Here is a 13,550-nt window from a genome sequence, read left to right as displayed (position 1 = left end):
GCGTTATGTATTGGTAGCTATCGAGAGAGATACAAGTCAGTGCGCTGGCATGCCGCGCTGGATATCGTCGATTGCGGGAGTAAATATCACAATGCTTTATTCATTTACGTGCGTTCGAATGAGATTGGAGTAATCACAAAGCCTCGGGACATGCTGTCTTTCGGAAAGACCGAGAAATGGCTATTAAGCTCGGCGGTAAGAGCCGGTAAGCTCTACTTGCTCCTCTATCCACTTGATATTTTTTTTACGGAGCTTCGCCGGGCATTTTGAAAGAAAATTAGCGCTGTTGCCATTTTCGGCATGGTCATTCGTTACCGGTAGCAATGTGTTTGTGTTTAATAAACATGCAATTTTTTGCCATGACACACAGAGCACGAAATGACATTCGACCACCTCTGCTGCCCGTTCCCCACTTCATATCAAGCCAGAAGGTTCTTGTGTTTTACGCATGCGTCCTGGCGGCTCGAAAATTTCTTCTGTCTCCAATTCTAAAACGGTCGAGTGTTTTGCCGGAGTTAAGATGTGCGTCTTCGACTTGTACTTTGACATATAGGGCGTGCTCGACCGTTTTAGCGCGATTATCTCTTGAGGGGCAGTTTTTTACGTCTTGTGCTTTCACCACAATATTTGCGTTGGATCTATCTACCACACGAAGATCACTTTGCTCGCTGTAGCGGCCGCGTTTGCGAAAGGAGTGATCTGCTAGCCGAAGTAGGGGTTAGTTGAAGTGGCAACTGTGACAGTTCGCGCTCGTCCTATGTATACCGGTGCGTTCTTTTCGTGCCTCCTTCTGTGTGTTTGAGCAGCGCGCTGCAAGTGTACGGGTGTGACAGTTGTTAGTGCGCACTCGCCGTTTTTGTTTTATTTTCCAGCGTTATTTGGGCTTGAGCAGCGTGCAGCAAGCTTCTAGCTGTTTGCCGTTCCTCCTGTGACATTCCAGTTTCTTGCTATCGCATTCATTGTTTCGTGCTTCAGGCGATACTGTGACTTTTTTCAGTCAGAAGGGCTGTTTACAAAATCCCTTTACATCCTCTAAGCTTTCACTAATTTATCATATTATATTCCTTTAAATTCATCTTTTGTGTTTTTGACAGTGTGATCCCCCTCTCGGCGCAACCTGTTGTATCTGAGCAACCTATCGCTGAATGATTATTGATGAGCCTTGCCGTGGCGGGTACGTGTCTTGTAGTTTACTCTCACAAGTATCACTAAGAAGAAAAAGAAGCAGTATATATTTTTATTGCTATGAATATTCCCGGCCACGGTGGTCTAGTGGTTATGGCGCTCGATTGCTGACCCGAAGGACGCGGGATCGAATCCCGGCCACGGTGGCTGCATTTTCGATGGAGGCAAAAATGTTCGACGCCCGTGTACTTAGATTTAGGTGCACGTTAAAGAACCCCAGGTGGTCAACATTTCCGGAGCCCTCCAGTACGGCGTCTCTCATAATCATATCGGGATTTTGGGACGTTAAACCCCAAATAATGATATTATTATTAATATATTATAAATATTTATTACTCCATATACCTAAAAAATTCACAAGATCAATTAATGGCCAATGAGTGGGTATGAGCCATGTGGCAGGGGTTACAAAAACAACTACATACGGTCAGATACAAAATTGACGCGGCGCTAAGGTAAGCCCTGCATCACATTGTATCTAAGACTGTACAAGGTGTCAAAGCTTGCTGTAATAGCACTTGCTGTCATAGTACTTGCTGTCATAGCAAAGCAGAACACTGTATTGAGATCGTTACAGAAAGTGCGATAAAAAGAGCGACAGGCTTAAAGGACGTTCTTTCTGTGGGCACGCCTCTAGGCTATGAGATGAGGGCTCAGCCTCCGTGCTGTTCGCAGCCATATCATAGTAGGCAACGCAGAGAACAGCGGAAGCTAGAAAATTCTGTTTCGAATGCAAGGAACGTGTGAGCATTTCCAGTTTACCAACTGATTTTGATCCACTTCAGATTAAAAAGCTGAAGTGGATCGAAATTAATTTTTAACACTGACAATAACGTGTCTCTTAGGTTTTTACGCCGTCGCTAAAAGTTTCGTTTTCTTCGAGGTACTATGGATTGGAATTGGCGCTCAAAAATAAGACACCTTTCCGCTCCGCTAGGCACTGTGGTACTGTGCAAAAGCCCACTCGAGGGCCGCATTACGCGATGCTAGGCCTTGCTTAGCTGGTCATTTTCTTTCGTCTAACCAAGTTTACAGTTTTAGGGTTGGCCAAATTCGTTTGGGGGTGAGCCAAGTTCTTGAACAGTTTTAGAACTCAATTTTCGTCTGGGGCAGTGAATATTAGAAGGGATTTTGCATGGGTCAACTCAGTCCTGGAATTGAGTAGCGTCAGTTTCTGGAGTGGGCAGCTTATATTTTCATGTTCAGACAAGTGAAGTTTGGGAGTAGTTGTGGACTACCAATCAACTTAATTTTGAGCCGGTCAAAGGTAATTGGGGGGGGGGGGGAGAGGAGGTCATGGAAGGTTTGGCGCCGGTGGGCCAAAGGAGCGACGAGAATACCACAACCCAATTACGAGCATGGGCCAAGCCAATTCTCACCCGAGGCCGAAAAGGCATAGGGCCGGTGCCCTTCCGCCTAGGTACACTTCGAAGGTCGAAATTAGGGTTGGCCGTGACATGTCGTAGACGTACAATATGCACTATGTTGTCGCCATTCATGCATTGTCATTCATAGTCTACAGGGCCACTGCCAAATTTATCGCTTCTTGTTGCGTTGCCATGCCTATATATCCTGCCACTGAGCGCAGTTGAAGCGTCTTGTACTTTCCTAACTAGACAGAAGTTCAATGGAACACGGACGCTTGTAGAGATGAAAAATCCTTTAACACTCGGTGTTGCTGGCTTCAGCGAACTGCTCTGTTCAAGGATTTTTCATTTGTTTTTTTTTTCCTAGCATTTGCGAAACTAGGTAGGTAGGATACCAGTGCTTCCACACTAAAAGCATTATACATGAAACTACAGCCTCCGATAGCCTTATCTGCTGTCTACCTTGAACCCAGTCCCATTGGTCCCTGTTGCCGCATACCTGAGTGTCTTGAGAATAGTAGGAGCAACTGTACTAGCGCATTTGAGCGAATCAGAAGTGAGGACATCGCAAGGCGAATACCTCGAGCACTAGTGATAACCTGGTGTTCTACGCCTTGGACAAGGTCGCGTGGCTACGTTGTTCAATGCGTCCATGTTCGCATTTTGAGCGAATCGCAGCGGCTGTTTACCCTTGTTAATCTATTAGAAGTGAGGACAGGCAATGTCGAAACGCATTGCGCTGCAAACTACAGTCGGCTCCAGCTTGAGAATGAAGGTGAGCTCCGCCCACAGCAATCGCGGTCCCACCCAGAGAAAACATGCGCAGATGACCTATACACACATGTAATTTTATTGGGTATTGACAGCAGTTCAGGTGACTTATACAACTGCACATGCCGACTGCCGCGACAGCGAGCCCATTTCGCGCGTTTAAGGCAGTTGATCTTCCCATACAGGCATCGTTCCTATCGCTAGTTTTCCGACAACACCTTGAAATTCCAGGCAAAGTTTATCGGATTTAACACAGCTCAGCCTAATGTAACACTTTAAGTAGGAACGATGAAATTCGTGACACGAGTATTACATCGTAATAGTCGTATTATGTGTAGGAGAGAAAAGGTGCCTCCAGATTGAATAGAAGCCACTAGCACGACTTTCTTGTACGGATAAAAAATGAGGTGCCTCGGTACAGTGGGTGAACCATATGTTTTTTGACAGTTTATAACTGCCTACAGACCTATAGGCATGAGCACATGCGACCATGCCACCGAGAGCATCCCTGATGGCGCTTTGAGTGAATCGGAGCAGCCGTACAAGCACACTTGGGCGAACGAAAAGTGAGGAGACTGCGAAGTCACAATGAGACCGCCTATTTGCCAGCTGCCTCCGTAGCACTGCAGTGCGGAATGGTCCTTCATGGAAAACATTGAACTTGATTTCAGCCACTTCCGATATCCGGCCTGTTCCAGCGGCTCCTGGGCAGGGAGCACCCGCTGTCTAAAGTCATGCAACGCGAGAACAGCTACCAACTGTTTGGCCACTGCGTGGGGTCCCAGGTCACGTATTGCGACTCCCGCTTGTCCGAAGGTGAGTCGGGGTGGCTCTGTGTGTTCTCATACACAACCAACCTAGTTATGCTTACGCATCTAAGAAAAAAAGAGTATGTGCTACTCTTTTCTACGAGCCGTGATTTGCCAATTAGGCGACTCTTTGAAGTCACATGTTTCCTCTCTTTCTGGGTGCCAGGAATCTCTGACGACAGTATGACGATCTCCAAAGAGAGTACATGTGTCTGTTTAAAGGCAGTCATGTGTGCGAAAGCAGGACTCACAAAAAGAGCCATAAGACTCCTTTTTAAAGTGCGAGGCATGAAGTGAATCAGTAAGTTAATTGTTCGACTGCTTGATCGGGCGGTCAGCCGCTTTAAATAAATATACCTAATTTTTATTCATTCTAGATTGACATCCAGCTATCCATTGACTGCAATAGTTGGTTTGCCTAAGGGATATGTGTAGACAATTTTGACGATGGTTTATAGCTCACCGCACCTGATATGATTCTGACTCACCTTCCCCTGAAAGCCCTTCCCGTGCTCCCCCCAAGAAACCACGAAGACTGCCTCGTTCCAAGGCATTTTCACTGTACTTTCTGTTGCATGGTGTGATGGCGTTGACTTTTATAACGAGATTTTCTTTATTTCAAGGACCAGATCAAGGAAAAAAATGTAGTCGCGGCGGTGGTACAGTCGTTACGGTGCTAGACTGCCGGTTCAATGAACGCGGATTTGATCCCAGCAGCATTTCGATGCAGGTTTAATGCTGGAGGCACGTGTACTTAGATTGAGATGCGCGTTTATGAATCTCTAGGTTGTCTAAACATGCGGACCCTTCCACTACGACGCGCCTCATAATCATATCGGGGGTTTGGCACCTACAACTCCAGAGTTTATATAATTAACACTAAGCCAACATGATGCCGATACACACGTAAACTAAATTTTTAGCTAAGGGGAATTTCCGACAAAAGTCTGTTCTTTGTTGCTGGGCAATCTTCGTGTCGTCGCTGTTTTCTTGCGCTAACTCTCACGCGATAATACAGCAAAAGAATGAGTTAAGTTGAATCCACGAGAAAACTTGCTGAAGTGTCCCGGGGTGTTATTATGCAGCTTCGCTTCCGGTACAACGAGCTGGAGGCAACGTGGACCCGGTGAGCAGTACACTGAACGCCACACTGACGTTAACGACATCGATCTCTCAGTTGGCGGCGCTGTTCCAGTGCCCCGTTTGCACGGAATACGCGCTGCCACCCATCCTTCAGTGTGAAAACGGGCACCATCTGTGCGCTACCTGCCGGGAGAATGTGACCAGGTGCCCAATATGTCGCGCTCCAAAAGGTGAGCCTCAGTGGTGCGATGCATACCCACTACATACAGAGCAATATATGCCCACAGGGCAAAAAATCACAATATCCACGAGGTGAATGATGATGAGTGGGGCGAAGTTCCGGAGGAATCATCGGTAGACCGTGAAACTCTTCCGTGAAATTCGCCCAGTACATCATATAAAGTTTGTGAAACACCGTGTATATATTAAACATCAAACTTTTATTGTACTGTTGGTTTACATGGCCCCTTCATTAACTCCGCTTCGTGATCGGTGAAATGCAAGGAAAGTGTCCGCTCCCGAGCGAAAGAGAAAGCGCGCCAAGAGCGAGCGCGACTCCGAGCGAAAGAGAAAGCGCGTCAAGAGCGACCGCGTTCCCCGCTCGCACTGTGAGAATTAACGGCAAGGCTAGAGGGAAGACACGACGCGCGTAGCGTTCCTCTTCCTGTTCCAGGATGCGAGGTCGGTAGCATGCCCAACGAAAGCCAACGGAACGCGATCGCGCAAGTGCTACGGCTTCGCATCGCCTCATGGTCCCATTTAGCGTCCCAAAACCACACATCTTGCTCAAGGTGTGCTTGGCGTTTTTCGTAGAAATAATTTCTTTATCATGCACATTAAGATGGAAAGTTTAAAGCTCACTAGAGTGTATCGCCCGAAAAGTATGTCTTTTAGTTTGATTTAACTCTCGTACGGCAGGGTTCCCGCGCCGTTGCCGATTGGCGCTCGCCCGTTGCCGATCCACCTCTCCCGTTGCCGATCGGGCGAGGTGGCTACATACTACTACTACTACTACTACTACTACTACTACTACTACTACTACAGAGGAGGGAACGACCCACACCCTAAGGAGCTTCGCCCCTAAAAATACCGCAAATAGTCACAGTTTCATTGCAAGGGCGAAGCAACGAATGCGATAGGAACAGGTCAGAATGCTATACGAAGTATAGCTGACAGCGCATCGTTTAGCTTCCGGCCTGGTGTAACTCAAGAAACGCTGGCATAAGTAAACACGGAAGCTGCAGCGAATGCGTACGTAGCTTCAATTCCTTTAGCGCGTATGTAGCTTCAATTCGAACTTTGCGGTGAGCATAGAGCACGTGCAAAGGCATGAGTCGTATACTGATCCGCGTCGAAGCCGCTCTCCTCCCGAAGACTCTTTCCCATCTCCGCGTCCCCCTGCTCTTTTCGCGCGCCGGAAACAGTAGGCGTGTTTACTCTCTAATTGTGGTGCGATCATTGGCAGTCCTAGAACGCCCACAAACGCGCAGTGAACATACGACGTGAAAGATTATATTATCGCAATTTTTACGTTATCTAGATCGTTACAGCAGCAGCGATGCTAACGTAAACGCCAATGCCGGCGGTAAATTGCGCCTATGGTCTACATATAATTGCTGGCTTAATAATAGTGCCCTTGACTCCGTGTTATCTAAAGACGCGTCATTCCTGAAAATTTTACTATGTGCGGGGACCGAAAGAAGCAAAACGCTCGTGTTGTGTCCTTACTGGTCGCTGTCATCTTAGCACTCTTAATATATAAGTATGGACCGAAAGAACACAAAATGTTTCTTAGTCTACAGGGTACAAGGCTAGGCACAAATAATTTTTATTTGTGTGTAGCGGCGCTGTTACGTTCTGAAGTTATCTGGTAACCACATGACGACGCCGACGGCAACAGTGAAGCAAGAATGCGCGTGCACTGTTCATATAATTGCTTTCGCAATAATAAATTAATTATTCGATTGATGGATTCTACGGTTAGTGGATATATAGATATAATAATTGTCATTTTACATTCCCGATTTTTATTTTGGCCTTCATACATCGGGATTATCGCTTTCATTTTATTTATTTAGAAAATATTGCGGTCACCGAAGACCAGCAAGGTGGGGAAGATTACAATAAACAAATATGCAAAATCGAGAAAAAAATCAAATGATTAATCAAATTTGCAAGAATAAAAATGGATGATACAGCATATATAACAAAAGTATAACAAACCATATCTAAGAATAAACAATCACAGAAATGAAGTCACGTCTTAAAGCACAAAGAAAAACAACATACACAAACGTACAGACAAATTGATACACATGGAAACGCCTCAAGTATTACTAATACTGAGCATTAACAATCCGATGAAGTGATATTGCATGAAGACAGAGTGTAAACATTAAAATAAGTACTAGAAGTATAGAGAAGACGCACTTATGCCACGGTTGGGATGCTCCGAGCAACGCTTTCTCGAAGTCATCAGATGAAACGACATCAGGTGGTAAGCTATTCGACTGAATAATTCTTCGGGGAAAAAAGGAATTATTAAATAAGTTAGCCCGAGTGGTGTATGGGAGCAGGTTATGCATATGAGGATGCCTATATGCGAGAGGAGAAAATGGTTGTATGTATTTATGCGCAGAAATATTCAGCTTACCATTATAAATGGAACGCAGAAATTTCAGGCGTGCGATTATGCGGCGATCTTCAAGCACAGGAATGTCGTTGTATTTCATTAATTTTGTGGAAGAATCAGTTCATTTAAACTTACAAAAAAATGAAACGTTTCCTTTCTTTCAATTATAATATTTCACCCCATTTGACAGTGGTTTACAAGGCCCTCCCCCATCCCCCATTTTTTTTGGGGGGGGGGAGGGGTAGGTCCCGCGGCTCCTCCCGGTGAGGAACTACATACACTGCACCTTGAAACTACGAAGTTGTTCGAAGGCGTGTTGAATCTGTTTTCTTTGTCGTAGTGCGATGGCAACGAGTCTGATGGCAACAATAATTTGCTCGAAAATTTATGCACCGTATCTGCTCCTAAGTTATTGTCATTGGCTAATTGTGCCTAACATAGTGCGCCGCGCATGTGCGAGTTCCGTGTACTGTTCGATGTCAGTGCAAGGTAAAAACCGCGGATGATCACACTTTCCGGAGCTCTCCACTACGGCGTGCCTCATACCATATCGTGGCACGTCAAATCCGACTAATTATCACAATCTAATCCTAAAATCGCCTGCTGATTTTCCTTAAATAAGTGGTTAGTGTTGTGTTAATGATGATGATCATTGGCTAACGTCTTATGTTGGCTATGGCCTTGTAAAAAATCATATCCACTCCATTCAATCCGAATAAATATTTTTACTCCCTCGCAAATGTTTTTGAAAACAAATGTCATTACAAGCCTGTCCCACCAACCTTCATCGATAACGCATGACAACTGACGCTGTTTTATGAACACGGTCAACCACCGTATTTCGTCAGCAGTTAGAAGCCCTCCATAGCGTTGGCGTTCTTGTAACGCTAACATTCATTCAGTCGGCTACCAAATGTTTCTTTTTGTCATATGGTAGCAGTGATTCGAATGTTGAGGGGATGAACACGGAGGCTCAGTGTCAATGGCGTAACGGAATGGATAGTTTGGAGGGCAATGGATTCATAAATTCGGGCCAATACAGAATAAAACGGAACGTATCCAACCTTCGTATTTCACCCATACTCTTTGATTTGCGTTCAGGGAGCAACCGGAACCTGGCCTTGGACAGGCTGGCTCAAACAACAGTGTTCCCTTGCAAGTACCGCACCTTTGGATGCTCGGCCGCTTTTTTAATAGCGGCAAAGAAAAAGCACGAGATGACGTGCGAGCACGGGTGAGAATTGGTCATTGATGTTTTTTTTTGCTTATATTTCTCATTCTCTACACCATACAATTCGCTAATTTCCGCACAGTGACTTCCATGCTTCATATATTTTGAATGTATACACTGTTTGGAGATTCAATAAAACTTGTGTGAGGTACAGCGGTTCATTGCGATTAAAATGTCATTGTTAAAATATGGCTCGAATATGGAAGGTCAGAGTGCTTTAGAGATACCGAAAAGCGGATACGCACGTTCGTATGTACCAACACCAAACACGCCAACAATCGCGTTCTTGGTGTAGACACAGTGCCGTCCACTCTTAGGGCGGACATGGCTCTGCGTGGGCTCCCTCCACGGAGCCCCAGTGCATCCGATGTGGCCGCGCATAGAAGCCTAGCGGGGAATGCGCAGAAGGACCAGCGGGAGGTACTTCGCGTTGCCTGCTACATCCATGGAGGAAGGAAAAAGAAAGGAGGGAGCATTACGTCACGCTATTGAAGCCAACCCTGTCGGCCCTACACGTTATCAAATCGTCAGAGCGTGCGGTAGGTTTTAGTGGTACCGGCGCAGTTCTGTTACTGAACCTCATCCGTGAGTCGGCCGGTCTGCGCCGAACAAGCACGCTTCCATTAAAAGCTACCGGGCGCCATACCCAAAATCTCATTGCTTGCGTGATTTTGATGCAAAAGGCCACGTGTTGGGCCGACACTGCTGGCTTCAAAACGAGTTTGCTTACCAAGGCTGGCTGCGTGACGTAATGCTCCCTCTTTGCTTTTTTCTTTTCTCCATGGCTACATCGCTGGAGCGCAGCGCTCCGTATGATCCACCATAACCGTGGCTCCGCTCTTGCTTGTTTGTAGTACAGCAAGAGCGGCGCGCTTGTGTGTGCCTGCACCGCTTCGATTCGATGCGCGGACACGCCGGATGCACTGGCGCTCCGCGAGTGCTGCGATGCTGAACCGTGTTCCCTCGTGTTCACCATAAGAGTGGATGACACTGTACACTGTTGCAATTTTTTAAAAGAATCGCGTGAGTGCTGAGCTCGAGATATAGTAGCGTCTAATATTCTCGGAGGGTAATGAGATCTGCAGACGATGCGCAAGCGCAAAAAGCATATTGACCTGCGAGTGCCGTCTGCTACGCTGCTTACTTCAACATATCTTTCAGTAATATTTAAATAAACAGCACCGTACCATGGAACACGTCGGAGGAATGGTCAATAGTATGCGCATGCGCGCTATGCGCAGCCAAGTGCGAGCTTCCTCGGCTTTGCTAGGGGGTTCACTTTCTGCAGCGTTATACGCTCTTTAATAAAGTATTTGGGGTGCAACTGAGACAAGAAAAGAAACAAGAGAGGACAGGATAGCGCGCCTGTCTTCTCTTGTTTCCTTGCTTGTCTCAGTTGCGCCACAAATATGCACCAACTTGCCCAACGTCACACTCTGCTATCCACTTCTTCATTTTGTTTTTCATTTCTTATGAAGGTCTTTCACAGATGAATGCCTGAAGCCATTAGCAGCCTCCAGGGGTCCACAGATCCCCACAGTTACATAGGAGCTTTATGCGCTTGCGCATTGTCGGCAGATCTCGTTACTTTGAGAGAATAATGGACGCTGTCAAATCTCGCGCTCCGCGCTCGCGCGATACTGTTAAAGAATATCAAGGCTACACGTCTCGGTTGTTACCTTCTCGTACAATTTACCTGGCAGTGGCATACGTAATACTTGCCGAAACACGTGTTATTATGAAACGACAGGCCCCGTTTATTGCTTTGTACTCAACGTAAGAAGTTCCGTTCTCGTTGGAGGAGAATCTCTAAACGTCTATGGCAATGATGTGCTCTGGCGTGATTTCTCGCTCTTTAGGCCATCTCGATGCGTGCTCGGGGGGCAGACGTGCAAGTGGACCGGACCACTAAAACGACTCGTCGACCACATTCTTCGCTGGCATGGCTTCGTCCCCAGACTTCAAGGTGATGTGGCACAATGAATGTATACACTTTATTGCGCGAACTCGAGTAATGCTGTGCATTTTACAAAATGAAATGACGCAGTGACGGTGGTTGACAAACGGGGCTGAGGTGTCGCCTAATAAGATGAGGTAATCTTACGTAGCCTCGAACAATTGAGGAATGCACTTCATGAAATAACTTACAGCATGAAATTGCGCCGTACCGATGCGTTCTCGTTGAGCTTTGGGACTGTGTAGTGCTATCGCATAGTACTATAGCAGCACTAATGAAATCAGTTGCTAGGCGGTTTCTTCGCGTGGGTAACTCATGCGGTCCACGCGGAGCGCGCACGCGTTTTCCACACTTCAAACCGTTGCTGTTCTCGTCGCGGCAGGTCGCATGCACGCTAATCTTCGGCAGTCACCGTCGCGCCTGGCCAAGCCATAAAACACATTTACAAGAGTTCCGTCGACAGTGACGCCTACACTGCCATTGGCGAAGCGTCTATGGCGGACGCTGCCACCGCGATCGCAATAGACGTTTCTTTGATTTCGGAGGCACTAAGGTTTTGAGTAGCCACCGCAACGAGCGCTCGCAGCCGGCACCCTTCATGTGGAGCGGGGGAGGAGGGAAGAAGAGGTGGCGGTGAACCAGCTTCTCGGCTCGCGTCACAGCCATCTTTCTGAGGAGGCATTGATTAGGCATAGACAGTTTGCTGTAGATGGAGACATCCATGCTGTTTTTGATGAGTTGAATGTTTCTTGCAAGTTTAAAAGAGATATAGAGCTGCCCTAAATTTTTCAGCAATCAGGCGAACTCCACCTGTGTGTTTAGGTGCGATTGTTTTTTTAAATTTAACAACTGCAGACATCTAAATGGACGTCGTAACAGCGTGTACCTTGATAAAAAGTTTGCGATTGATTGTGAAAGAAAGTAAACAGTGTAAATGAAACGTGAACGCAAGAGAAGACAACACAACAAGGAAAACGACGACGTCGGTGTTGTCTTGTTTTCTCCTCTCACGTCCGTGCTTGGTGTGACATAGTCAGTAGCGCGAAAAAAATTCATGATAAAGTGTAGAAAGGTTCGGAATGTACTGCATTCTAGACTTTCATGCCCGTCCTTCCTCCCATGCTTTATTTTTTTCTATATTCATTATTAAAAATCCAAAAGTTTTGAATTGTAAGGTGCGCTATAGGTGCCTGTGATAAGGGGATCCTACAGCTTCACGTGGTCAACCAGCTAAGCAAGAAATAAACCGAACCAAGCCTCTGTGTCATCGAGCCCGGCTCAACCTATGAAAGCACAGACATCAACCGAAACCGAGCGCAAGCCTAAAACAATCTAAACAGATCTTGATATCTCAAGCGATCAGCATCCGAGCCAGCTACACATGTTTAAAATCGAAAGTGCACATTATAAGTTGACAGAACAGGACACGTGTAGTTAACGTAGATTCGTTCTTTAACTGAGGGATCTTTTTCTCTCGCAGGTGAGAACATTCTAATCACGGCTACGCGTTTCAACCGCGAGGAGGCCTTCTCCTGGTTCGCCCTGCAGACGTGCTTAGGCCGCGACTTCGTCATCGTCCTCAAGAAGAGCAGCAACGGATCTTGTTGCAAGCATTTCCTCGGCCTCGTTGCACTAGTTGGATCGAACCGAGAAGCGCGAAATTTTGTGTACCGCCTGCGGCTTTGTGGAACCAAGCACCGGCTCACGTGGGAGGCCAGCATGAAAGGAATCTTCTCACTGGCAGAGCGTATTGAGAGGGGAGACGGCCTACTATTCGACTTCACGACAGCCCAGCGCCTCTGCAATGGCACCAACCTCATCATGGACGTCGCCATCAGCGCCGCACCGTTGTGCGGTGATAATGCGCTGTAATATAGTCGGCATCATGCTAGCGTAAGATAATGCTGAAAACAAAATAACAGCAAGATCATACTCGTATCAGTACATGCCGTCGCGTCTGTCAATATGTCTCCTACTGCATCATAAGTACAACGCTGATGGTGCGTGGTATTCGTCAACTGCTCATTGGTACTGCCTATTCGTGGCTATTTCATAGCTAGTATTGGCTAGTGCTTGCTAATGTTCTTTAGTGAAGGCTAACTAGTGGTCGCTGTCTAGCTAAAAGACGGAGTGCAAACACGCACACAAAAAAGAAGTGAAGACACCGCAAACGCCGACTAACAACTGAAAAAAGGCGGCACAGCGGCGGAAAAGAAGGTGGACACAAAAACTTAACTTATCCGCGCTTATCGGTGTGGCGTCTTGAATTTTTTTTTGTGTCCATTTTGCATTCCCTGTATTTTAGAATAAATACTTATCAACTATCTCAGCTCTCTGTTATTCAAATAGTGTCTAGCACTTCATGATGGTAGCTATTGGTCAAGTAGCGCTTTGGAACGAATATCTATAGGTGCTGACAACCACAGTCTAATTTTAGCCAAAAGGCCCTGCACCAGTATTTTATGTAATCATTGAATGACCTTGCTCTCTGCATTTATTGCCTCGCGAATAGCTT

General features: G+C 46.4%; 1 protein-coding gene across 1 annotated transcript; it reads left to right on the top strand.

The window, feature by feature from the left end:
• The first annotated feature begins 3,321 nt into the window (after window positions 1-3,321).
• On the top strand, window positions 3,322-12,907 carry LOC119403368 (E3 ubiquitin-protein ligase sina). Its single transcript, XM_037670310.1, has 5 exons — window positions 3,322-3,327; window positions 3,995-4,139; window positions 8,949-9,081; window positions 10,938-11,044; window positions 12,516-12,907. The coding sequence occupies exons 1-5, from the start codon at window positions 3,322-3,324 to the stop codon at window positions 12,905-12,907; spliced, it is 783 nt and encodes a 260-aa protein (XP_037526238.1).
• Window positions 12,908-13,550: the final 643 nt, after the last annotated feature.

The sequence above is a fragment of the Rhipicephalus sanguineus genome, chromosome 8, assembly GCF_013339695.2.
Source record: "Rhipicephalus sanguineus isolate Rsan-2018 chromosome 8, BIME_Rsan_1.4, whole genome shotgun sequence".
Lineage (NCBI taxonomy): Eukaryota > Metazoa > Arthropoda > Arachnida > Ixodida > Ixodidae > Rhipicephalus > Rhipicephalus sanguineus.
This window is presented reverse-complemented; position numbering and strand designations above follow the sequence as displayed.